This window comes from Harpegnathos saltator, unplaced genomic scaffold (assembly GCF_003227715.2).
Source record: "Harpegnathos saltator strain DR-91 unplaced genomic scaffold, Hsal_v8.6 scaffold128, whole genome shotgun sequence".
NCBI lineage: Eukaryota > Metazoa > Arthropoda > Insecta > Hymenoptera > Formicidae > Harpegnathos > Harpegnathos saltator.
In genome coordinates, this window is record NW_020229904.1 from 885884 (window position 1) to 911471 (window position 25588).

The 25588-nt window shown below is 49.7% G+C and overlaps 1 protein-coding gene across 16 annotated transcripts in view; it reads left to right on the forward strand.

Moving 5' to 3' along the window:
- The window catches only part of LOC105185384 (rap guanine nucleotide exchange factor 6), a 250225-nt gene extending 225157 nt beyond the window's left edge, over window positions 1-25068 (forward strand). For 4 of the 16 annotated variants that reach the window (XM_025307827.1, XM_025307828.1, XM_025307823.1 and 1 more), the window contains 11 exons: window positions 1048-1260; window positions 1342-3290; window positions 3881-4065; window positions 4155-4366; window positions 4471-4702; window positions 4776-5075; window positions 5158-5475; window positions 8891-9007; window positions 10883-11065; window positions 14310-14582; window positions 18350-18409. In XM_025307827.1, the coding sequence (XP_025163612.1) occupies window positions 1048-1260; window positions 1342-3290; window positions 3881-4065; window positions 4155-4366; window positions 4471-4702; window positions 4776-5075; window positions 5158-5475; window positions 8891-9007; window positions 10883-11065; window positions 14310-14582; window positions 18350-18381 (4014 nt within the window). In that variant the 3' untranslated portion in view covers window positions 18382-18409. Of the gene's footprint in view, window positions 1-372; window positions 777-1047; window positions 1261-1341; window positions 3291-3880; window positions 4066-4154; window positions 4367-4470; window positions 4703-4775; window positions 5076-5157; window positions 5476-8890; window positions 9008-10882; window positions 11066-14309; window positions 14583-18349 lie in introns of those variants that run through there. The other 12 variants (XM_025307830.1, XM_025307817.1, XM_025307821.1 and 9 more) reach the window with 12 other exon arrangements.
- The last annotated feature ends 520 nt before the right edge of the window (window positions 25069-25588 follow it).

Genomic DNA, 25588 nt, shown 5'->3' on the forward strand with positions numbered 1-25588 from the left:
TGGCTCTTTTTCCCTTTCTCTCTCTCTCGCTCTCGCTCTCGCTCCCTCTTCCTCCCTCTCTGCCTTTCTCTCCTCTCTGCATCTCCAGTTCTGCTCCCGAGAGCAAGCTCTCGCACTCCTCGCGCTCCTCTCGTGTGTATAACCTAGCATTCATTCCGGACGAGGTTCTGCTCTGAAAGAGCACGTCTGCCATCTCCGTCTCTCTCCGTCTCATGGACGCTCATCGGGAAAATTGCTCTCCGAGCGAGCGCGCGGGCGTAGGCGGTCGCCCCTCGCCGTCGTCGTTGTTGCGATGACATGACAGGCGTCATAGGCGTTTTGTTTGGGCGGATGATGCGTCGGTGTGTGCGCGCGCGCGTGTGTGTGTGTGTGTGTGTACTCTCGTATAGTAGCCGTGCCCGAAGCTCCGCGTGCGTGCGTGCGCTCGATGTCATGTCGCCGCCGCGGCGACCTAACCTAACCGCCGACTAGAGCCTGTCCCAATCACGCCCATTCCTGGTATTTCCTACTCCGCGCGCACGCTGCCAGCCAGTGCGCGCAGCAGCGTCCACGATGTTTTTGCTCGTCGCCTGGAGCGATGCAGGCATGGTCGTCTTCGACGAGTCGACGCGACGCGATGCGAACGGGAACCTCGTCGAGTCGAGTCGAGTCGAGTCGGCTGGTTCCCCGCCGCAGACCGTGCTCGCAAATTCTGATGGCGAGCCATGGTGATGTGATAGAGCCAGTCTTGGACACACGTTGCTCGTTACGACCGTCAGGATATGCGGAAGTATCAGGTTAGGCCGACGGATTTTCGCTGGATGTTATTATTATCCTCTGATTTGCAACTCCGTTCCCCCTTCGTGTTCTCCTCGCTGGGAGACACTTCTTCCATGTGAGGGATCAGCGTCAGCGGAGCGGATCAGCAGAGATGATCCGCTTCGCGCTCTTTCTGCCCTGATGCTTCGGAAAGTTTCAAATTGCGAAATTTCTGAGTTCTGGGGAGTGAAGAGCGCGCGAAAAGCAATGCCGAGTAGTAACTAACGTTGTAAAAATGTCTCTCCACAGTTCTCGCAGGGCCTGACAGGGCGGCCCGAGCTGTACCAGAAGTCAAACAGGAGTAGTCATTCGAGTGACACCAGTTCAGCGTACAGTGGATCTGACACCATGACGTCTGTACAAAGCTCATTGGACGCGGACCCCGACGAGGTGGACCTCTCGGGTCTCGTAGAGTCAATCGTCGACAGCGACGAGGAGGAGGATCTGGCCGAGAGTATGGACGTGAGTATCGGTCTTGTGACGATCGACTGCTTGACGTTGTGTCGCAAACGTGCGCACTCTAATGTCGTCGCGATGTTTCAGAGTTTAACGGTTCGTGACCCCGTAAGAGAGTGCTTGGAGAAGGACCCGGTGGAGAGAACGGAGGACGACATAGAGACTCTTTTAGAGTTCACGCAACAGTTGAAGGCTTTTACCAATATGACTCTGGCCGTGAGGAGAGCGCTGTGCGCGGTGATGGTGTTCGCCGTGGTCGAGCGCGCCGGTATGGTGGTGCTGAACGACGGGGAGGAGCTCGACAGTTGGAGCGTGCTGATTAACGGTGCCGTCGAGGTGGAGCAGAGCAACGGTGAGATCCAGCAGCTCTGCCTCGGCGACTGCTTCGGTATCTTGCCTACCATGGACAGGCTGCTGCACTGCGGAGTCATGAGAACAAAGTGCGACGACTGCCAATTCGTCTGCGTCACGCAAGCGGATTACTTTCGGATTCAGCACCAGGGCGAGGAGAACACTAGGCGGCACGAGGAGAACGGCAGGGTGATCCTCGTGACTGAGCTGCGTGGAGCTCTGGACGGCGCAGCGCGGAGAGGTCACGTAGTGATCCGTGGTACTCCGGAACGTTTGATGTTACAGCTCATCGAGGAGAACAGTATTACGGACCCCACTTATGTGGAGGACTTCTTATTGACTCATCGAACGTTCATCGACAACCCGCTGCTAGTCGCGAGTCAATTGCTGGAGTGGTTCGACCAGGCGCAAGTGCGAGACCGCGTGGCTCGCGTCGTGCTGCTGTGGGTGAACAACCATTTCACCGACTTTGAGACCGACCCGTCGATGATGGAGTTTCTGGAGGCGTTCGAGACCGGGCTCGAGCGGGAAAAGATGCAAGGCCAACAGAGGCTACTGAATATCGCCTGCGCCGCGAAAGCGAGGACGCGGAACGTCACACTGGCCAGGCCGAACAGGGACGAGGTGCTGAACTTCAGCATCCTGGGCGGCTTCGAGAGGGGCTTCGGCATATTCATCTCAAAGGTCGACAAGCAATCCAAGGCTGAGGACGTCGGCCTCAAGCGAGGCGACCAGATCTTGGAGGTGAACGGACAGAGTTTCGAACACGTGAATCACGCAAAGGCCCTCGACATCCTCAGAGCCTCCACGCATCTCAGTATAACCGTCAAGTCTAACTTGCTCGCGTTCAAGGAGATGCTGCAGATACCGGACAACTCACCGCGATCGCGCGGCAGGGCGAGCAAACCCGAGATACCTAGGCTTCAGTCGGACCCACGCGCCAGATTGTCGACGCACGTCGACCCCATGACCCCCGTGAATCCGTTGAACCCCCTGATTGGCGGGGTGCCGTTGTTGATACCCGACAACAACGTCTCGCCGTGCAAGGACGCGAAGAAGGAGCACAAGGGCTTCATGACTCTTGGGCCGAAGCGACGGCTGCAGAAGGCGCTCATGAAGATGAATATACTACCAAAGAACACGATCAACGACGGCGTGCACGTGGACGACCCACTCGCGCCACCGCACACGCCACCGGGCACTGGCCTCGCGCAGACCACCACGAATCTCTACCACTCTAAGAGCAATCCGGACCTCACGTCGCTCTACTGCTACGACGACCTGAGAGCGAACGATTACCCCGAGCACGTGCTCAAGGTGTACAAAGCCGACCAGACGTGCAAGTATCTCCTCATTCACAAGGAGACCACGGCGCACGAAGTGGTGATGCTCGCGCTCCAGGAGTTCGGCATCACGGAGAGCAGTTCCAACTTCTCTCTGGCGGAGGTGAGCGTCGGCGAAGGGGGTATGATCAAGCAACGTAGGCTACCGGATCAACTTCAGAATCTCGCGGAGCGGATCGGGCTGAGCTCCCGGTATTACCTCAAGACGAACGGCATTTCCGAGACTCTGGTGGCCGACGAACAAGCTCCGGAGCTTATTCGCGAGTCGCAGGTGCATTTCCTGCAATTGAACGCAGTGGAAGTGGCGATACAGCTGACCCTACAAGACTTTAGTATATTCAGGTGATTGTTCCACGAGGATTCTAGTAGCGCGGATATGAGGCTACACTTTCGGATGGAAAGATTGCCCGCCACTTTTTCTCTGACTTTCGGGACGCGTCCGTCTCGAGAATTCGCCCACTGGACCGAAGACTGATGCGGCCCGAAAGAGATTCGCGTGAAATATTGCAACATCTTTCTGCCCACGTACTACGTGTAACTATCGCGTCACCTTGAGTATCTCGTTTCTATGAAAGGAGGAGGATCGAGAAAGAACCTCGGATCAATTTACTTCCTGCATTTCTTCATATCTTAGAAAATACTCGGAGATACTCGAGGTGTGCTGATACCGTCAGCGCCTCACCCTGTAAGTTCGTCGTTGTTATTTTGTAAAATTGACGATTGGCCGTCCACGTTAGCGCCGTCAAAGTTTGGAGACCCTTGTAGTTTTCGTGCGAAATCATGTTCTTCTGCACATGTCGGATGTCTGTTCTCGATCGGTTGTTTTTATCGCGAAACTACAGGACGCGCTGCGAGCTTTTGAGTAGTAATGTACGCGGAAGAGAGTGACTTTTTAGCACGTGTGTCCCATCGCTTTACGTCTTGTCTTTCAGGCAAATCGAGTCCACGGAGTATGTGGACGATTTGTTCGTCCTGAAGAGCAGGTATGGCGTGCCTATGCTCAGTCAGTTCGCGGAACTAGTCAACCGAGAGATGTTCTGGGTCGTGACGGAGGTTTGTTCTGAACACAATCTCGTGCGGCGCAGTAAGATTATAAAGCAATTTATTAAGATAGCACGTAAGTGTCTTAAACGCCTTCTCGCCCTCCCTCTCCACTGTTACTCCGTGCTGTAACGACGCGTCGCGTCGTCTCTCTGCTGCACACAGGTCAATGCAAGGAGTGCAAAAACTTCAACTCCATGTTCGCGATCGTGTCGGGTCTGGGTCATGGCGCGGTCTCGAGGTTGAGAGCTTCGTGGGAAAAACTGCCAACCAAGTATCAGAGATTGTTCAGCGACCTGCAGGAACTGATGGATCCCAGTCGCAATATGAGCAAGTACCGGCAACTGGTGGCGTCTGAACAAACGCAGCCACCGATAGTGAGTCTAAATCTTTCATCTCACCAAAGATCGTCGTCGACGTTTGTATGTCAAGTTTGCGTGAGCTTCTCGAGCCCTTTCTGTACGCTAAATACGCATTTCAGATACCCTTCTACCCAGTCGTGAAGAAGGACCTGACCTTCATAAACCTCGGCAACGACTCGAGGGTGGAAGGTTTGGTGAACTTTGAGAAGCTCCGGATGATCGCGAAGGAAGTGCGCACGCTTACAAACATGTGTTCCTCGCCTTACGATCTGCTGACCATGCTGGAAAGAGGCGGGCAACCTCCGAGTTCCGCGATGGTCGCCCTCAACCAAATGACCACCGGAAATCAAGGTGACTCTCAGCACCCGCTCTCACCCTCACCAATCTCGCCAGACTCGACTCAATAACATCTCGCGACTTGCAGGCGGCCAAACCGCGACGGTGAAGCGGCGCAAGAAATCGACCGCCGCGCCGAACCCGAAGAAGATGTTCGAAGAGGCACAAATGGTGCGGCGAGTGAAGGCCTACCTCGCCAACATGAAAGTCATCACGGACGAGGAACGTCTGCATCAGCTTTCGGTCGATTGCGAGCCGCACGCGGGAGCTGTCACAGTCGCTGCCGCGGTGCCGTTGGGCGGTAGCAGGGGGAGGCGGCATCCGTCGCCTACCTTGTCTACCACCAGCAGCGCCAGTAGCACCAGCGAAGGCAGGAAGAGCATACAAGGTCGGTCAGCGGTCGCTAAGCGCTCTGTGCAAAGCAGAGAGATTCCCTGTCATAACACGGTCGCTCGCACGGTGTCCCGCAGGTACCAAATTCGGCGCGGCGTCACCACAAGCAGTGAGGAAGATGCTGGCTCTGTCGGATCCTCACAAGACACGACCCTACCAACCGAAACACTGTCCTCCGCCGTTACCTGTGCCCGGACTGGCGTTACATTCGAGCGGCTTAGAGCCTAGTCCAGGTGCGCCTAGAAGAGTAGGGTCCGGTAGCAGGGTACCGATGCATGAACGATCCCACAGCGACACCCCCGCCAGCCTACCACCGCCCGTCGATCTCAGTGCGGAGAGCAGCAGCGTAACTAGCTTAAGCAATCTCCAGCCGCTGAGGAAAACCTTGACGAGCGGTGAGTACGGATGTATCGTTACGAATTGGTTTGAAGCGAGATGCTGTCCCTCACCCACGATGTATATGCTCTGGGAGTCTATTCGAACGGATCGATCATTCACCGTGCGTACCGTGCGAAAATAACCGCGGTTCCTCGACGACATTCTCTCTCTCGTAACGTGTAATCATTTATAATGTCATTCTGTTTTCGTCCACTGTGTGTCGTATGACATTACGGCTCTGTTTCTCTTTTTTAGAGTTTTTTCTCTGTTGGCCTTTCCCGCTATTTTAAACTCGATTGATACTACATATCGGCGACTTGTCTTTATTTGTTTATTAATTTGCAACTTGTCTATTTCTCACGACCGAGAAGAGAGTGGAGCTTGAAGAGAGACTGCAGTCTGACGAGCTGTAAACTCTGCGACGAATCAAGACAATGAGATGCTTCGAGAAGCATTTTGCAGATTGGAGTCTGGTTTCCAAACATATTTCTGAGTCAACAACGTCCCGTTAATGTTTACAAGTGTCGCGCGACCGTGAACTCTGATCGCTTGCAGTGAGCGAACGAACCGATGCGCGCGCAACATTCGCTAAACAATGAAAAAACTAGCTTAAAGTTCCCTCTTCAAGACGTATGTGTCACGTCTTTAAGAAGAATTATTTTTCAATGTGAAACTTCAGATGAAAGATGACATTGAAAATTGATCAGTCGTCATTTCTCAACTAATTCGATGTATCTTAGAACCAAACGACAGCGTCGTTGTGCACTTAATGTCTCGAAAGTAGAGACCACAGCTTTGAAATGCTTCTCGAGCGATCTTCTTATCATTAGTCGTCAGTTACAGCCTGTTGAATTTTGCCCCATTCAATGGAGAAGAAATTCGCTGACTGATATAGTTGGAAAGTTCAATAGTCTGTCTGACTTGTTATCGAGTTGTATCACGAACTCGTGACGGTGGCGACTCGTAGCGGAGACTTTGTAACTAAACGTCGATGGTGGTTGAGACTCAAACCATACTTGGCTGAGACTCCAACTTTCCGCAGGCGAGGTTCTGCTAAGAGCACACTTTGCGTTTCTTTGACCCGTTATTTCTTTAACATTGACATTTATTAGGCCCGTTCCACAATTTACTTTAGACGGAGTTTAACTCGTCAAGCCTGGTTTAAAGGAAATATTCCGTTCCACAATTGCCATAAACTCCGGTTCGGTCGTTTATTTCCTGTGATTGAAGTTAAACACCGAAAGATGATGAGAAAATAATCTGTACAAAAAGTGAGGAACAAATTTGTTGGGAAATTTGGCTTTAAAGTATATATTATCTTCCACTTGAAGATGAAGACTTTGAAGATTTACTTATCAACGACCGAAAATTGCAAGAAAACGACCATCGTGGAGGAATTCGACTAGTTACAATGTTTAATAAGACGGAGAAGTCTTATTAAACATTGTAACTAGTCTTAAGTCTTAAACTGTATTAAATCTTCGAGGCTTTCCTCGTATAGACAAGAACCACAGTTATTAAGTACGATGTGAAACGCGATGCAAGTTTAACCATGACGTTAAGTCATGGCAACGGCCGTTTGGCCAAGTTCTTGCTTGAAACTCGAATTTGCGGAAGTGGGTCTTGGTTACAAAGTCTCCGCTACGGACCAATGCTGTACTTAACGAGAAATTGAGATGGCAGTCTAACTCGATATAGCTATTGTTTGAAACATAGGCAAAATTTCAAGAGACTGTAGCTTGAGTAAAAGTGACGATAACGAGATGGCTCGTGAAGCATTTTTAAGCTTGAAGCACACACTGAGTTCACAATGCTACTGTTGTTTGTCATAAGGATACATTGAGTTAAATGCAAAATGGCTACTATTTATTTCAACCTTCTTTTGCAGTTGAGTTTTTACGTTGAAAACTTATTTTCACGGAAAATGTGGAATTTGCATTTTAAGCTTTTCATTCATTACTCATCGAGTATCATGGACCGATTCATTCGCCTATTGTGAGCCATCAGCCGAGAGAGGGCGATTTTTGCTTCAACACTAAACTGTTAAAAAAAAAAGATCGCACACTATAATGTGTAGATACGCGCAAACCTGACGAATTGTAAACAATAAATAAATTCTATATTCGATTGTCTACGTTTAAAAAGCAGAAACTTCAAGGTCTGCAAGGTCAAGCTCCTCGAGCCATCTCCGCCAAGTTGCAGCCCAAGATTGTCGCTCAGTCTTGCCCGCTTGTTTTACAATCGAAAGAGATAAGTCATAAACTTTCATTCGTCCGAGACATCTGTTTGAATTGGAATTTTCCGAAATGCCACATGACGGATACCGCGCCGATGTCACAGCGGAAGGGTCGTTCCGTCCGAGTGGACTTCAAGGCCGCGAGCTGTTTTACATTTTGCGGTACTACCTTAACAGCTTTTCACTTGGTCTCTCTGGATCGTATTGGACATCGCGACAGAGATTGCGAAGTGTCGAGCAGATATGAATCTTGGTAGACACGCATCTCGCGACGCACCATTCACGCACCTTCATTGCTCGTTACGTACACACTGGTCAGGTCTCGCAACAAGGAATCTCATTATTATGCACGCTGCACCGCCGTTTACGCAATTCATCAGTGTTCCATGTTGTTTAGTTGATTCATACACACAAGGACACACAGACACACACAGGACACACGCATCTTGTTGCGCCGACTACTGTAGCGCGAGCTTTTCTTTCCGATCAGAACACGACTCATCACGAACACCTCTCGTACACCCAACCCAAGAACCAAGCGCGGCTTCGACTCGGAGAGCCCTCGCACCATGGGACATACGGACCAGTCGCGCGTCTCACCTAACCTCAGTACTCTCAAATACCGTATCCGTGCCCGCGAGCACGGAGGTATCCGCGGCGACCTTCAGCCCTGAAAGAATTCGAACACGTTCGAGTACCGACTCTCACTCGACATCCCCCGCCGTCGTATCCTGGGGAGTCTGCTAGGTGTCCTGGCCAGTTACCTTTTCGCGACCTTCACGTTCGAGCCGTGAAACTCGCCGAGCCTCGCCTGCGGCGGCGAAACGCGGACATTCGCGGAAGAGCAGGGAAGGCGAAGCGATCAGCGGCGACAAGCCTGACGTTTAGGTTCTCGTCAGTTTGCTCGAGTATGTGCGTGTGTGTGTTTGTGTGGAGAGTGAGAGAGAGAGTGAGAGAGAGAGAGAGAGAGAGAGAGAGAGAGAGAGAGAGAGAGAGAGAGAGAGAAGAAAAGCAAATGATTAAGAGGGCGAGAACGTACTGGTGGAGAGGTAGACAACGAGAGGGGGGAGGGGGGGGACGAGACTAGTGTTAGACCCGCGAGTGTAGGCGATAGCGATGTTTAGCGATCTCGCGTGAGGGCGCGAATCCCGGCTGGAACGTGTAGTGATGGAAGTGTCTTGGGGACGTGTGCGTAGGTTCGGTGACGAGCAGTGACAGTGGTCATAGCACTCAGCTGGACAGCCACAGCGGGAGCAGCGTGGAAGCGGGCGGCAGCCCACCGCCACCGCAAAGACGGCACTCCGCTATGCAAGGTACGTAGCAACACGCATCAGCAACGAGCAACTGAGACTTGAAGCGCGCGCGCGAGAGAGAGAGAGAGAGAGAGAGAGAGAGAGAGAGAGAGAGAGAGAGAGAGAGAGAGAGAGAGAGAGGGTGTGTGAGAGAGAGAGAGGGTGTGAGAGAGAGATTATGGCCAAGTATGCTCGTGTTATCATTCCTCTTTGCCCGACCCGTAGACCGTAGTAGTTGAGTAGAAACAGTAGTTTCTTCCGATGCGACGCAGAAAGGAGAGAACGAGAGAGAGAGGGGGGGGGAAGAGAGAGAGAGAGAGAGAGAGAGAGAGAGAGAGAGAGTCTGCCGCGACGTCCGCGGATAAAGAGAAGCCGCGAGTGTATGTAGTCTTCGCGGGTTCATCAATCGCGTTTGCTCTCTTCTTCACACTCATTCGCTGTGCGATTTGTGTTTTACGTCAGTCTTGTTTTTGTCTTCTTTTCTTTTTTATTTTTTTCTCTTTTTTTGCATTGTGTCTGTCTGTCTGTCTGTCTGTCTGTCTGTCTGTCTGTCTGTCTGTCTGTCTGTCTGTCTGTCTGTCTGTCTGTCTGTCTGTCTGTCTGTTCTTCTCACGTTGCCAGACGGTCGTTGCGGTTGCTCGTGGTCGTTTTGTGTGTTCGGTGAATAGTACTGTTAATTGTATCGACCAAGGAGGGGGAGGCGCTGTCCGCAGTCGGATCTTGCATTTGAAGTCGTCTCGAGGTCATCCTCAGACGCGCGAAGTCGATGTCCGAGGCTGAGCTCGTGAGACGTTTCAGGACGTAGAAGATCTGACTGCGATCGCCGGCCTGAGACTCGCGATCGGGTTGACGAGTTCGGTGGAGCCTTGGGTTTCTCGATACCGCGGAAGTAATTTCCCAGCCTGAGAGAAAAATTCCCTAGAGAAGGTACCCGGGCACTAGTAACATGTCTCGCAGATCCAACATCTCTCATTGAAATAAAACAGACGACCGCGCTCGGTCCCAAGAGAGAGAACGCACGAATTTAAGGAGATCTCTTCGACGGGAAAAATGTTCCTCGGAAAAGTATGTATCGTGTGTCCTGAAGTTATCTTCCAAAAATTCCCGGGAGTATTCCTCGAGATACAGATATATGCTTCTCAGGACATGTTCAGGAATTACTGAAAAAGTGATTAGAGTTTGCAAACATGCCGAAGAAACTCCTTTTACTTCTCCGAGGTGTCGAGCAACCCAAGCCGACCGAAATCGCCGGTCCTCCATATTCTCTCGCTGTCTCGCGCCGCGACGGAGTTCGCGACTTGTTCTCGATGGATTGCCATATTCTTCTCACCGGCGCGTCTCACCGGACCTTCGTCATCATTCTCATCCGCCGTTCACTTGTCCCGTCCGCCACCTCGCCGGAGCAAAACTGCAGCGCCGAGAGACACGTATGTCCCATGGCCACTCGCCCTCGCTAACCGCCGAGTGATATATTACTGTAAATACCACGAGCGCGTGTACAGACTAATCGAAGCTAGCTTCCTGCACAGCCGCAGCCCTCGACAGCAACACGCGCCGCACGCTTTCGTTCTTCCTCCCCGCGTTTTGCCCTCTCTTCGTCGTCTCATCCGCGTCAACAGCCGCGCGCGACCGAGCCGCGCGCTTTCCACCAATCGCTTCCTCCGAGAGTCTCTGAGGGTTCCAGCGCTTCAGCGTACAAAGATTCGCTTGCAGCAGCTTACCGCGGAATTTCTCGCGCGGGTCGCTCGCGTTCCTCAGCCGCGCGCTTCCCCCGGCAACCGCGACTCGCGCTCCTCCGGACGAGAGGGAGGAGGAGGAGGAGGAGGAGGAGGAGGAGGAGCGGAAGGGAAGAGAAACGAGACGAGAAATATCGTATGTGGCCTCTGTATGGTGCAGGGTCTGTTATAAGGGGCGGAGCGCCTCCGTTTCCTCACGCGGTAGCAGTGTTACCTCCGCTTCCCGCCGATCAGAATCACAACCACAATCATCACCACCATCACCATCACCACCACCACAACCAACAACATTATCACGACCATCATCATCATCATCACCACCACCAACCCCCGACTCCTCAAGGTGAGTCCGCGACTGTCTCTCTTGCCTGCTCTTCTCACCCGCCTTTTGCATCGTCTCGGCCTGCATTCAGCCGCTCACACCTTGCTTGGAGGGAAGGCATTCCCGGTATTCGCGACTCTATACACCACCGCTACCTTGACGATTGCGAGCGCAGTGTGTGTGTGTGTGTGTGTGCGTGTGCGTGTGACGCATGCAAGGACTGGGGAGCTGGAGTGCGTTTCGCGAGTATGATTAGTAGATGATAGACAGTAGCTAATGGATATTATTAATCCTGGCCGTCGTCTCTTCCGTAGCATCTTTACGCAACTTGAGCCGCTTATTACTTGAGGACTCGGGGGGGGGGTGTGTGTGTGTGTGTGTGTGTGTGTGTGAGTGTGCGTATGCCTGCCGCTAGTATTGGCGGCTGCTTTGGGCAGCGTTGATTCTCGCTCCAATTAACGACACGCTCGTCATCGTCCGTGTCGTTAATTGGCACGTTGACTGCCACGGGTTGACCCTGATAATTCTCGCGGGGTCTAATTTCCCGATCTAATTTTCCAACGAAACGCATGATAGATTGAGTATTGAGGGTGCCCGCGGGTCATCGAGTATTTGTGAGACTTGTTAGCTTCAAGGTAGAAGGGAGACGAGTGAGACCCAGCGCTAGCGTGTACGAAAATTGCACAAGTAGCTTTTCACGCCTGCGAATTGCTGTCGAAATTCTATTAGGTGTATAAATTAATCCTCGGCTCCTACATTAAATTGGCCACACCACCGGTTCAAATCGAATTTTTTTCCCGTCAAATAGTGGTTTTAAAGCGCCATCTCTGAGCTTTAAAACGAGCTGTAATCGATGGTGCTATTGACATAACCTCAAAAAACAGCAGTAAAAGCAATGTCGTTCGAAAAGAAGTATCTGAGACTCCTTTCGCATTCCAACTTAGAGAGAGAAAAAACGCTGCAGAAGCACAGAAAATAATTTGTTCGGCCTTGGGCGAGAATGCTGTGTCCTACAGCACGTGTAAAAAGTGGTTCCAGGATGAAGGACGCCTTGGACAACCACAAAAAATTGACAAAGATGAGGAATTGACAGAGAAGCACTCGACGAGAATCCTTGTCAGACGCAAAAGAAGCTTGCTGAAGAACTGGGAGTCATTCGACCGGTTATTTCTATACATTTAAAGAAGCTCGGAAGAATACAGAATCAAAATTATGCCAGAAAGGTCGAGAATTAATTTATACACCTAATACAAGTATTACAACTTCAAGAAGTTGACTCGACTGCAGACACCCAATTAATCGATTTAAACGCGTCTGCAATTATCTTTATACTTTCCGCCCGCCTGCGTTGGCTCCTGCTTGTCTCTCTCCTCCCTCGAGTAAGAAATGAGAAATCCTGGCCGAGGAATTAATTCACAGTGACTACGGACTAAAGGATTCGTCCGTAGACTTGAAAATGTGTCTCCTCCTGAAACGTTGGATTGTGCAATGAGCAATTTGAGATTTTTCAATGCGTTCCTATGTCGCTACTGTTTGACAGGACGATCGGCAACGAAAAACTTGAAGTTACACTTTACACAATCCGACAACTTTTGATGGCCCGTGGGTGGTACCCCTGATTTGCAGGCACCGTGAAACGCAGTTAACCCTTAATATACCAAAAGGTCCTCTGACGAACCCAAGGACCAAGTTTTGGTGCACTGTTGTAGTTACGTCACAATTTCTCGCCAACAAAGCTCGAGTGACATAATCTGTGTCAAACAATTGAAGAACTCCGGAAAAACGACGGGGTCCTGTGAGGACCCCCGCTTGGTGAGCAACGTCGATCCAAAAGCCTTGGTGTATTAAGGGTTACCTAGCGCATCTTTGTCCAGACTTCAGCATCGAAACGCGGAGCAGTCGACGTGCTGATGAACAAGCGCACGACAGCGACAAGGACGACGTGGACGTTCGCTTCTCTCTTGGGCGTTCCGAAGCGTCGCAGCTGCACGCTTCGGAAGCACGCTGCATTCTTTGCGCGTGTGCGTGCGTGTCCTACGGTATTAACGGAGACAGCCGAGCGTTCCTTTTCAGGGTACTAACTGCGTGAAATATGGTATACTCGTGCCTTGCGCTTCTTTCCTCTCTTGGGTGTCGAGGTTTCGCGGCGAGGCGGCCATGGCGGCCGAGCGCGCCTCTTGCGGTTTTCTCTTCTAGAGCTGCGCGTCGCGGGTCTCTCGGCGGGTCGTTAAGCGAGCGCGATTGCCTCCGCACTTTGTTTATCTTGCCCGGTCGCTCGCGACTTTCCTCTGTCGACGATGTCCTGACGAGTTGCAGAGTCTCTCACGGAGCGTACGGGCAGGACGCGCGGTGTCAACCCATTGGGGACCGCAGTGAGTGGTTCACGGGTCTTTTTCACGAGGTCGGTTTGTTTATCTCCTCGAGAGCTCGGGGATATTTTGAGAATTATTTTTTTTCGGCTCACCAACTCGAAATTGGAAATTAAAACACACCCGCCATGCAAATATCCGGCCTGTAAAGTTCTAGAGATCTCGAAATTATTTTCCCTTGCGAGGGTTCGGATGTAGCTGAGAAATTAGCACAGACTTCTATAGTATAACTGGACTGCTAACTCCGACTCAATACATGACCCCGAAAAGTATATACCGTCCTGGTGTCCGACATTCACGTCTGATTGGTTGAATCAAAACACATTCCTTCTAATTGGATGTGCTGCCATATTGCTTACATGTACCCCCTCTCCTTGTGGACTCCAATTCACGCATGCGCAGATGTTTGATTCCCTTATGTAATACATACGTTTTGAGGTCAATTTTGTGCTACAGTATATAAGGGAGTTAACAGTCTAGTTACACTATAGAAGTTCGTGGAAATTAGCCGCCGGGAACAAAAAGCCGCGGAAGAAATGGAGACTAGAGTTTTAAGTATCCGAGATTAAATACGTGGTCAGAGTGAGAATAAAAGCGAAATTATATGCTAATCGCGAGTGATTTCATTGAAAAAAAAAGAAAATAAAGAAAAGGAACCACGAGTGGGACACTGCTCGCTAATGAGTTGATCGCATAAAGCGCTCGGTTAGCACATCGCCTGGCGTCCGCGAATCGCTTTCGCTGGCGGCTGATGATGATGATGATGATGATGATGATGATGATGATGATGATGATAACGAGGAGGATGATAATGAGGAGGAGAGTTGAGCGCGGCGCGGAGGCGGACTGAGAGGGGAGACAGAGAAAGAGAGATGGAGTGAGTCGAGGGTTTTCAGGTTCTATGGGATTAGGAGGAGTAAGCATGGGCCTAGGGATGCCAGCCCCGCTGCCGCCCGGAGCGGGCACCACGACGATAATGACGACGACGATGAGCGCCATGGCGGCGGGCAACATCCCGTCGATCACAACGATGCGACCCGGCATGAGTAGCGGGCCGCAGTGCCGTCAACCACCGGCGTACAAAGTCGCGCAACAGATGGCGAGATTGCACAGACTCGGTCGTGCTAACAGCCACGAGGGGGTCACTTATCGCACCGATCACGAAGATGGTACTACATGTAACCAAATCGCTACCGTTTACACAGCTCACACACCACCACCACCACCACCACCTCACCCTCACACTTTACCACACTTCGGCTCGTCGAGGCTTTTACGCTCGCGTCGTTAACGTTCACGCACGGCGAAGAGTGTTGATTCTTCTTTGCAGCTCTCGTCACCGCCGCTCATCATCTCCGTCGCTCGAGAGCGCGAAGGTCACTTTCGCGACTCTGCGGGTCTGTTCTTCGCAGCTGCATCGTCCGCCCTCGGAAAATCAGGCAGACTCGTATTCTGCGCGCGTTTGCTGGCAGAGAGAGGGAGAGAGAGGGGGGGGGAAGAGAGGAGAACGAGCTTGCGAGGTAGCTGAGAAAATGCAGCTGTGAACAGCAGACCTCACAAGCGTGATTGCAACACTCTCGCTCATCGGACAATTTTTCTTCACTCCTTTCAGCGGAACGCTCTTCATCGTGCGTGTGTTTTCATCGAGAGTGGCTAAAGCGTCCTCGGTCGCTTACGGAAGCTGCAGTCTCGGTTAGTTCAGCCATTTCGAGGTCGATTGAACCTTCGGCTGGGCGGAATAGAGTTTCAAGTTTCAAGGAGAAACGGGCGTTGATGCTTCCCCCAGATCGATCTCCCGAATTGGCGGGGCGCGAGATCGAGGCCTTTCCGCAAGCCAGGACCCAAAGTTCACCCCGCAAACCGACCTTCGACGTGTTTCAATCGCCTTTTATCCGAACCGGTCTCCACCGTTGCGTTGAGCAATCACGCGACGCGAGTCAAGGCTTCGTTTAGATCGTCCACCGAGCTTTGATCACCTTGCGCGAACCTTGGCGAGAACAATAACCGGAGAGATCATCGAGCTGCTATCGTGCATCTCTCTTCGTAACGCAATCTCGAACGCCAGCCTTGCACACGCACGCACGTAATCGCGAACACAGCGGCGGCATTGTAAACGATCTCTCGCCGCCGCCGACGGTGTCGGTGAGAAATTCTCTCTGGTCATTCCGTACGCACTGTAAATACTCTGTTGTTCACGTGTTAATTAACCAAGCGTCTGTTGTTTACGCCGTGTGGAGAGCTGGTGCATCGAATCGGGCCCCCTCTCCCTCCCCCCCCCCCCGCCACCGCTGCCGCGATATCATCACCGTGCGTGTTTAGCGCGCTCGCGTGAATGTGCACCTCGACTGCGTCGAGTCAATATTTGTGTTGCTAGTCGCTCATCGCATCCACACCCCACTGGCTTGCCCAGCGTCGAATGTTGCATTGACATGTTGCTGTGTATGTGTGTGCGCGCGTGTGTGTGTGTGTTTGTATGTATGTACGTGTATGTCAGATTACAGGGTGGGTGTTCATTTGAAAACTTTCCAGCTAATTATCTCGAAAGCTATGAAAGATATTAAAAAAAGCTAAAACACGTGTTCCATGATTTCGAAGGGGAAAGAGGGTGGAATTGTCAGTTTTGTATTTGGAGGGCATTTTCAAGGTCAGTTCAAGGTCAACTTAATGTTTCAAAATAGAAAGCCCAATTTTTTATTATACCTTCGTTTTCTACCAATTAATTTTAGCAACTTTTGTGTGAAACGTTTTTTTACTTGCCTAATACTTTTTGGGAATATTCAAGGGAAACTTGGTAACTTTTTCGACATTTAACTTACGATATCCCGCTAACTATTCGTCGAAAGAAAAAATGGTATTAGACTTTTTTACTTTATTTGCTATCAAGAATATATTATTATAATAGTGCCCTAACTTTTGTTAACTTATCGACCTTTGGAAATTTCAAAATTATTGAATTAACAAAAGTTAGGGCACTATTATAGTAACATATTCTTGATAGTAAACAAAGTAAAAAAAGTCTAATACTATCTTTTGTTTGCGACGAATAGTTAGTGAGATATTGTAAGTTAAATGTTGAAAAAGTTACCAAGTTTTTCTTAAATATTTCCAAAAAATCCAAAAAATATTAGGCAGACAAAAAAATGTTTCAGACAAGAGTTGTTCAAATTAATTGGTGGAAAAAGAAGATATAATAGAAAATTGGGCTTTCTATTTTAAAACATTAAGTTGACCTTGAACTGACCTTGAAAATGCCCTCCAAATATAAAGCTGATAATGTCATTCTCTTCCCCCTTCGAAATCATGGAACACGTGTTTTAGCTTTTTTAATATCTTTCATAGTTTTCGAGATAATTAGCTGGAAGGTTTTCAAATGAACACCCTGTATATACAGGGTGAGGCACGTAAAACGGGGCCACTTTGAAAATATGCAAGATAGGAAAAAATGTTAAATGCAGAGGTTGCAGGGTTTTAAGTGACGTAGCAATAGTTTGACCTTGAACAGCGTCATCAAGGTCACAGAAAAGTCACTTTGAATTTTTCGAGTGGAAACTCCCACTTTTTACTTTATCACCTTTTTTCTACCAATTAACGATCTGAACAGCTTTTGTCGGGAACATTTTTTTACTTGCCCAATATTTCTTGAGACCTTTAAGGGAAATTTAGTACCCTGACTTTTGTTAACATGATGATTTTGAAATTTCCAAAGGTCCCCTCAAGTCAAGAGTTAAGGCAATATTGTAACAGCATATTTTTGAGACTACATAGAATATAAAAGTCTAGCAGCGCTTTTCTTCCGACAAACAACTGCTGAGATATTGTGAGTTGCCAAAAGTTGATGAAGTTGGCAAGTTCTTCTTAAATATCTCAAAAAATATCAGACGAATAGAAAAATATTTCAAACAAGAATTGCTCATTAATTGGAAGAAAAAGATGACAAAATAAAAAATAGCGTCTCACTTAAATCCCTGCAGCTTCTGTATTTTAACATTTTTTCCTATCTTGCATATTTTCAAAGTGGTCAGTTTTAGGTGGCTCACCCTGTGTATACGCGGTTTGATTCCGTAATTATTCACCTTTTGCCGCGGCATGGAGTCTTGCTTGCTTGCATTACTTGTCGCACGTCATCGTTCTGTACTGCCGCATTTTTCTCGTTCGCGTCGGGATTGTTCCCGAGTGAGTGAGTGAGTGAGTGAGTGAGTGAGTGAGTGAGTGAGTGAGTGAGTGAGTGAGTGAGAGAGAGAGAGGGAGAGAGAGAGGGAGGGAGAGAGAGAGAGAGAGAGAGAGAGAGAGAGAGAGAGAGAGAGAGAGAGAGAGAGAGAGAGAGAGAGGAGATTTCTCGAAGCGGCCTCTTTTGAAGAGCAATTAGACTTTTTTCCTTTTTTAGCCGGAGAAACGCACTCGGTGCGTTTCTCTCTTATTAGGCATCGCATTAAACGAGAAACTCTAACCCGTAAAATTGTAAGGGAATGAGCATCGACTGTACATATATAAGCCGCTTTCTCTAGTATCCAGTGCATGGAGCCATCTTTTTCTCCTATTTTTTTCTTTCTTTCTTTTTAATATTACATTATACGACAGCTTGATCTGATTTTTCCCGCGACTCTCTGCCGTGCGGATCCTCCACTTCCAGCGACACTCTGGAGGGAAAAGATTGATCGGATATCATCGACACGTCTTCAGAGTTGGCTCTCCGTTCGTCGGGAAGCGACTCTGATTTTCTACGCGAGGGACTCCCGAAACGTCCACCGTCGCGTCGATTCGACCAGTCTTCTTCTTCCCCCCCCCCCCTCCCCCCTGCACGTTTCTCCTGATCCTGCCGAACGAAGCGCGAGGAACGCGCGCGTTGCGAGTTCGCAGAGTCCCTCGCGCTTGTACAGATTGCCACGCGCGCCCTCAAACTTGCCACTCTCTAAAATGCAATTCTGAACTGTTGCAGATGACGAGGACGCCCAAGTGTCGGCGGTCTAAGCGGCCCACACACACACACACACACACATACACACACACGCGCGCGCGTGCGCGCATACACACAGACAGACACACAGTCACGCCGAATCTCTGTCGCTTTGCCCGGTTTAGCTAATTGCGTCGGGACCGTTTTCTCCCCGCGCGGACCAGAGGAGGGGAGAGTCGCTCCCTCTCCGACTACGTCGTCTTGCACCCCCGAGGCACCGGGCACCCAGGGTTGAGGACGAGGGCGAGGACTCCCAGGTCGTTGTTTCGCGCCCAACACGTAGCGTTCCCGAAACGGTGTGTGTATGTGTGTGTATATGTGTGTGTTCAACGATCGTTACACACGTCGACCACCACCTTATCATCGCCACCACCATCACCGCCACTCTGTGTCCTCCCTTCGCTCTCCGCGAGCGCCGCGCGGGCCAATTTCGCGCGTGTGGGCGAAACCCACTTTCTCTTCGACGTCGCCACTGCCGCGAGGAGAGGCGTTTTTAAAAATTCTTATTTACCCGGAGAGCGCGCTTGTCTTCCAATAGTCTCCCCCCAGCCCGCCTACACCACCCGCTCCCAACACACGACGGCGCGCCGTTGAGAATCTCAAGCGTCGAGGAAGAGGTTATTTGTACAATGCGCACCGTTCAACCGGCACTGGATGGAAAGCGACGAGCGGCCAGCGAGAGAGAGAGAGAGAGAGAGAGAGAGAGAGAGAGAGAGAGAGAGAGAGAGAGAGAGAGAGAGAGAGAGAGAGAGAGAGAGAGAGAGAGAGCCCGGCCGGTTCCCGAGGATGTACGAGGCAGAGACGGTAGGAGGGTACTTGCTTCTCTTCTCTCTCGTCTTTTCTTTTTCCGTTTTTGTCCTTCTAATCAGACTGAGGGAACGCTTCTCGGGGCGGGTCTGATAATAGGCGCGCGCGCGCGCGCGAGTTCCCAAGGCCGCCGAGAGGAGCGTGAGATCGAGGAGGAGGGAGAGGAGAAAGAGGTGAATAGGAGGAGAGAACGATCGTAATATTCTCTATAGATGTGTAATAAAACCGAGTCCAAAGATGTTATATATATATATATACATATATACATATATATATATAATTATAAACCGCGTGTGTCCGCCAGAGAAAGTACGAGCGACGGCGTGTCCTGTAATATATAATAGATAGGCGAACGCGCACCTAGCGTGCGCGTCCCGTAATAGAGCGTAAGTTGGTGTAAATAACGTAGCGTTACTTAGCGTTTAGCGTGCAGCAGCAGCGATGGCGGCGGCGGTCGGAGGAGGGACGACGAGAGAGAGAGAGAGAGGAAAGGTACCCCGCGGAGGGAGGGGAAATATTAAGCGCGAAACGTCGACGAGTGCGTTCAGAGAGCATCTCTCGTGTCCAGCCCTCCCTCCCTCCCTCCCTCCCTCCTTCCCTCTCTCCCGCCCGGCCGACACTGCGCGCAGATTTAGAGAACTCTAGACGGAAAGAAGAGAAAAAGAGACAGACACCTTCGCGCCTCTTTATCGAGATCCGGAGAAAAAAGAAGAAGACGAAGGAAAAGGAAAAAGCGGAGACACGCGACACGATCGTTTTTACAGACTTGATATCTTCGCCGATTCAGCGATTTAATCACACTTTTGTTTTTTAAGCGCCTTGCTTTTACGAGAGACGGATTCGCCCGATTCGCTCCCCGCTCAGATTCACGAACGATTATTCGGATTTTACGAGCCGCAAGCCGGCGGTTTTACTTACCCTCGGCTTTCGTTGCCGGATTTTAACGTAATCGCCTGCAAGCCGGTCACTTCTCGAGGACGAACTGCTCAGAGGAGGAGGAGGAGGAGGTTACGAGACAATTGCTTTTTCCTTTTCTCGCAAACGCGTCACCGCAGACTGTACCCGTTCGTTCGGACCACTTTCTTTTTACGAAACACTTGACGGATTTTAACTCGCAAGTAAGTTAGTTTCCCCCCTCTTCTAGTTTCAATCTTTAGTTCACTACGTCGTCATCATCAGTTTAGTATTTTTCGTTGTCTTTTATCGATATCTCGGTACTTTTAGTTTTTAATTGCGTCGTCCGCGATGCGCGACGGAAACTTCTTCAGGTCGTATCGCGTAGAATTCGAGGGCGAGGGCGAAAGAAGCGAAAGAAGAAGAACGAGAGACAGAGTTCTTCGCTACTTCATAAGTCGATGCGAAAGAGAGAGAGAGAAAGAGGGGAAGGGAGAGAAAAGCGATTTTATTATCGTAGATTTATTCTCATGTGTATTGTGTGTGTGTGTGTGTGTATGTGTGTGTGTGTGTGTGCGTGTGCGCGCGTGTCCATTCGGCTCCGACATTTAGTCTGCTCTCTTTCCCGATTTGCAGTTTGGAACGCGGTCGATCCGGAGGAATTCGTTGCCCCCCTCTCGCCGCGGGAGCTTAACTCTCGGGAGTCGCGCGCATCGGGGGAGATTAATTTTCAGACAAAGTTTCAGACGCACTCCGGCGGAATGAATTCTCACATGGCGGTTAATTCTCGCGCGAGTTCGCAGACGCAGTTCGGCGGAAGTTAATTCTCCCAGATATCAAGACGCATCTCGGTGGAAGTCGAGTCGCGGCCGGCATCGACCGCGTCTCAAATTGCGCCCGGAAGAGAAGAGCGCGAGTCCAAACCGTATCGAAACAAAGCGCGTTGCCGCGCGCGTTCCTTATGCGAGACTCGAGTCCTTTCGCAAGTATTAGAGACTAATTCGCGTACGCGATAGCAAAGAGGGCCTAATTACCCAGGCACCGTTTTTGCGATTGCCGAGTATGCGAAGGAAAAAAGAGAGAGAGAGAGAGAGAGCGAGAGGGAGAGCGTTAGAGTAAGAGAGAGAATGAGGAGTATGCGTGAACATGAGAGAAAGAGAGAGAGAGAGAGAGTATCGAGAGTCAACACAGTGCTTCTCCGGATACTCGGATCTTTAGCGTGAATTACATTCCAGAGTTCGTCTCTTCGCGACACTTATACCCCCCCCTCTCCTCGCGGCATGCCTTCCACGTCCGACCATCGCGGAAAGAAGCGAGATCCACGCGCGCGTCGTCGTCGTCGTCGTCGTTCTCCCCCATTCATTTCTCCCCTCCTCTCTCTCGACTGTTCACCGCTCGTTTCCTTCTTATCATCGAAAGACCAATCTCGAATGATCCACGAAGACTGTGTTACTCTCTTCGACCAGTAGTGTCCGGTGATCCCGAAGGAGCGGGAGGGAACGCGATTCAGCTCGGTCCTTCGGGACGGGAGATCCGATATATATGTATATGTATATATGCATATATATTTCGCGTATTCATATTATATCTCTTTGTACATATCCTAACGACCTTTGAATATTAATATCCAGCGTTCCCGAGGAGATTTTTAAGCGTATCTACCAGATAAATTAAGGTTCTTCGTAATGCAGCATCAAAAGAAAACCGGAAAAAAAAAAGAGAACCCGCCCGAATCGTTTTCTTCTTCCTCCTCCCTCCCTCTCTCTCTCTCTCTCTCTCTCTCTCTCTCACTCCGTCCCTCCTCTCCATTTCCGATCGCAGATCGAGTTTTATCTTCGCGCTCGTCTCGCCAGCCTTGCGCCGTCCTGCGCGATCGTAGCCGCGTGCCAGGCTCCACGTCATTCCATGTTTACGCATTTACGACTTTTCCGACGGACTGCCGAGGACTTTTCATCAATTTTCATCGGCGCGCTCTCTCTCTCACTCTCTCTTTCTCTCCGTGCATCTCGCGAGCGCGAAGAACGGGATTCTCGGCGGAGTAGCGATGCAAATTCAGCGTCGAGTCGCGCGAGAGTCTTCTTCCCCTCAGGAGACAAAGCGAAACGAAATTTGGCCCCCTCGCGAGAGAAAGCAGCGCGACTGCGTGCGCCAAGGAGGGGGAGGGAGGGGAGAGAGAGAGAGAGAGAGAGAGTGTTCGCTGTTCAACGAGTGCAAATTCAAGACGGACCCGCACCTCTTTCCCTCCTTTTTTTCTCTTTTTTTATTTATACATACATATACTGTACGCTTCGTTCTGTTGTTTTAATTATTTATAACCCCGAGATATTCGACTATCACGCGTATACAGCAAGCAACAGAAAATCTTTTGTATTTAATTTGTTTAATAAAACTTGGATCATAGTACAACGTGCCCCGCCTGTTTGTCCCTTTTGAGTTTCATTTTCGCTCGCCGACCCCCTCATCCCCCCCGCCATCCTCCCCCCGCACCATGTGTCGTCCATCTCCCCCGCTCGCGCTTCGTCACCGACGATTTACACTACAGTACAAAAGCTACGTACTCGAGCGAAAATTCTTCAAGGTATACGATATACATACAGGGTGTGCAGAAAGTACCGGCACGGCGGAATATCTCGAAAACTGAGCATTTTAGAAAGATATGTTTCGGACAAAAGTTGTTGAGATTAATTGCCAGAAAAGGACAATGTAATGAAAGACTGGAATTTCCCTTTGACAAAAGTAATGATCAATGAATATCTCGGAAGTGGCGTCACCTGTAAACAAAATGATATAATTTCCTTATGTTCCGCTTGAAACCACGCAACTTTTGTCTGAAACAGTTTTTCCTAAGACGCTTAGTTTTCGAGATACTTCGCCGCGCCGGTACTTTTTGTACACCCTGTACATGCGTACGTACACAGGGGCTACTTTGGCGTGAAATGACTCTGTCGCACTGACGTTTCGAGAGGCACGAGTGGCGGGAAGGAGAAGCATCGCGGAAGATGTACAGAAAGAGAGTACGTCGCTATTTTTTCGAGAGAGAGAGAGAGAGAGACTCGCTCTCTCGGCAAAAGCAAGAACGAAAAGAGCGAGAGACTCGCAGAGAGGCCCGCGCGCTAATTTCTCGGACGTGTCATTGCGCCTCCCCGGCAACGAGCGCGAGACAAAGCGAGGATGCGCTTCCCTTGTGCGACACCTGTTCGTTTCTATCCCCCCTCCCTGATATAAATACATATATATATATATATATATATATATACACGTGTATATTTTGAAAGATGCGAGATCGTGTCACTCTGTACATACGAGACCGGAGTTCTACCTTTCACCCTTCCCGATTTCCGTTTCGGCTGATGGACTCTCTCTCTATATCTATCTATTTATCTATCATCTATCTTATCTATCTACCTATCTATCTAACCACCTGCGCGCGCTACGTACGGTATTTTTATCGTCTTAGTAACGATACCAGTGCACACATCGAATTTTCCAGTTGATCGCCTCTCGACGGACCGAAGAGGCCGCGATGTTCGCGCGCGCTTTCTCGAGCTGCAACAAAGCGCGCGCTGTCTCAGCAGTCTCGCCCGGCAGGTATTCGCAAGTACCGCGAACGTACTCGCGAGTACGGATAACAACGGGCTGCCTGATGAATTTGTATAGAGAGAGAGAGAGAGAGAGAGGGAGAGGGAGAGACAAACTCTATCCGGGTGCGTAACGACGGCACTGAAACAAAGGACCATGACCAGTTTATTAATTTCCCTAGCCGCGCGAATGCGTTTGTTCTCTCTTCGGGGTCTCTCCCAAGAGAGAGAGAGAGAGAGAGAGAGAGAGAGAGGACGGAGGTCGAAGCGCCTCGGCGAATAAACACCGCCGAGGAAACGAGGCGCGGCGGCTGTACCGTGCGTAGCGGCTCGTCTGCTGGAACGAAATTGATAGTGATACTACTGCTACTATTTTGTACGATACGATGTTTTGTATATCTGTCGACCGTGTGTGTAGAAGCGGAGTCTACCGATTATTGTAAGTGGTTAATTAAGAAGAATGCTATATCGAATGCATATACACATATATATAAATATAAATATACACAGAGCGGGCGCCTAAAACGGGCCGCTCGGACAACTTAGAAAATAGGAAAAACGTTGAATGCAAAAGCTGCGGGGTTTTAAGCGAGACGCGTCGCATAGCAGTACTGGTATGACCTTGAGCAGCGTCATCGAAGGCGTCGCAGGAAGGGCATCATGAATTGTTTTCAAACAGGAATTCTCGCTGTTTTATTTGATCACCTTTCTCTACCGATCAATTTGACCAACTCTTGCCCGAAAAACATTCTTTCATTCGTCTAATATTTTTTGAGATGCGCGAGGGAACCTGCTGCTAACTTTGTCAGCATTTGGCTCACGATATCTCGGCGACTATTTGTCGGGAGAGAAAGCGCTGTGCCAGACCTTCTTACTCCATTTGGTCTCGAGAATATTTTGAAATTTCTAAGGATCATCAAGTTAACAAAAGTTACGACACCATATTGCAACATCATATTTTTGGGACCGAATGGAGCAAAAAAGTCCAATACCACTTTTTTCTTACAAACAGTTACCGAAATATCTTCGTAAGCTAAATATTGAAAAAATTGGCAGTTTTTCATAAATACCTCAGGAAAGATCTCGAGAAATTTTCAAAGAGAATTAAGCAATCTCGAAAAAATTAAGCGAGTAAGAAAATCTTTCCGATAAATATCGCTACGCGATGCGTCACTTAAAACCCTGCAACTTCTTGCAACTCAACATTTCTTCCTATCTCGCATATTTTCATAGTTATTCAGGTGGTCTATTTTAGGCGCTTCATCCTGCATATATATATATGTGATTTATCATTTACAGACTCACGCAACTCGACTGCGCCCGCAAAGGGTCACGCGCATAGATGTTACAGTCCCATTTAATGTACACCTGTAAATCCCTCCCAGCAAACAATATATGAACAATTAAAGGATTGGTAAAGAATCAGCGGGCAATTTATTCACCACCTTCACTTTCACCCCCGCGCAAAGACCGTATCACACTAGCGACTCGCGGCTGCGACTGCGACTGCGATTTCTTGTTTTCCAATCACACTTGCGATTGGCGATCGCGGCTGCGGCTAAATAACGTTAACATACTGTCACACGTCACAATCCCAGAGAACAACAATCCCAGGTTTACATTCTACGAGATCTACTAAATAATAATCTATCTCTTTATTAAATTGTTTCGACGTTTAAAAAAAAAATATGTAGCACATAAAACAACACTAGACATAACCTTATTCTAATGATCACCGACTTCTACATACTGTTAAATAAATGTGATTCTGACGAACGGGTCACGTGATTATACGGAGTTCTGTGATTGGTTGCGACTGCGGCTGCGACTCGAAAAATGGACAGCCGTCCAAACGATAGTCGCGAGTCGCAGCCGCGAGTCGCTGCTTTCTGATTGGTCGAGGAAGAGTCGCAATCGCAATCGCAATCGCAGCCGCAGTCGC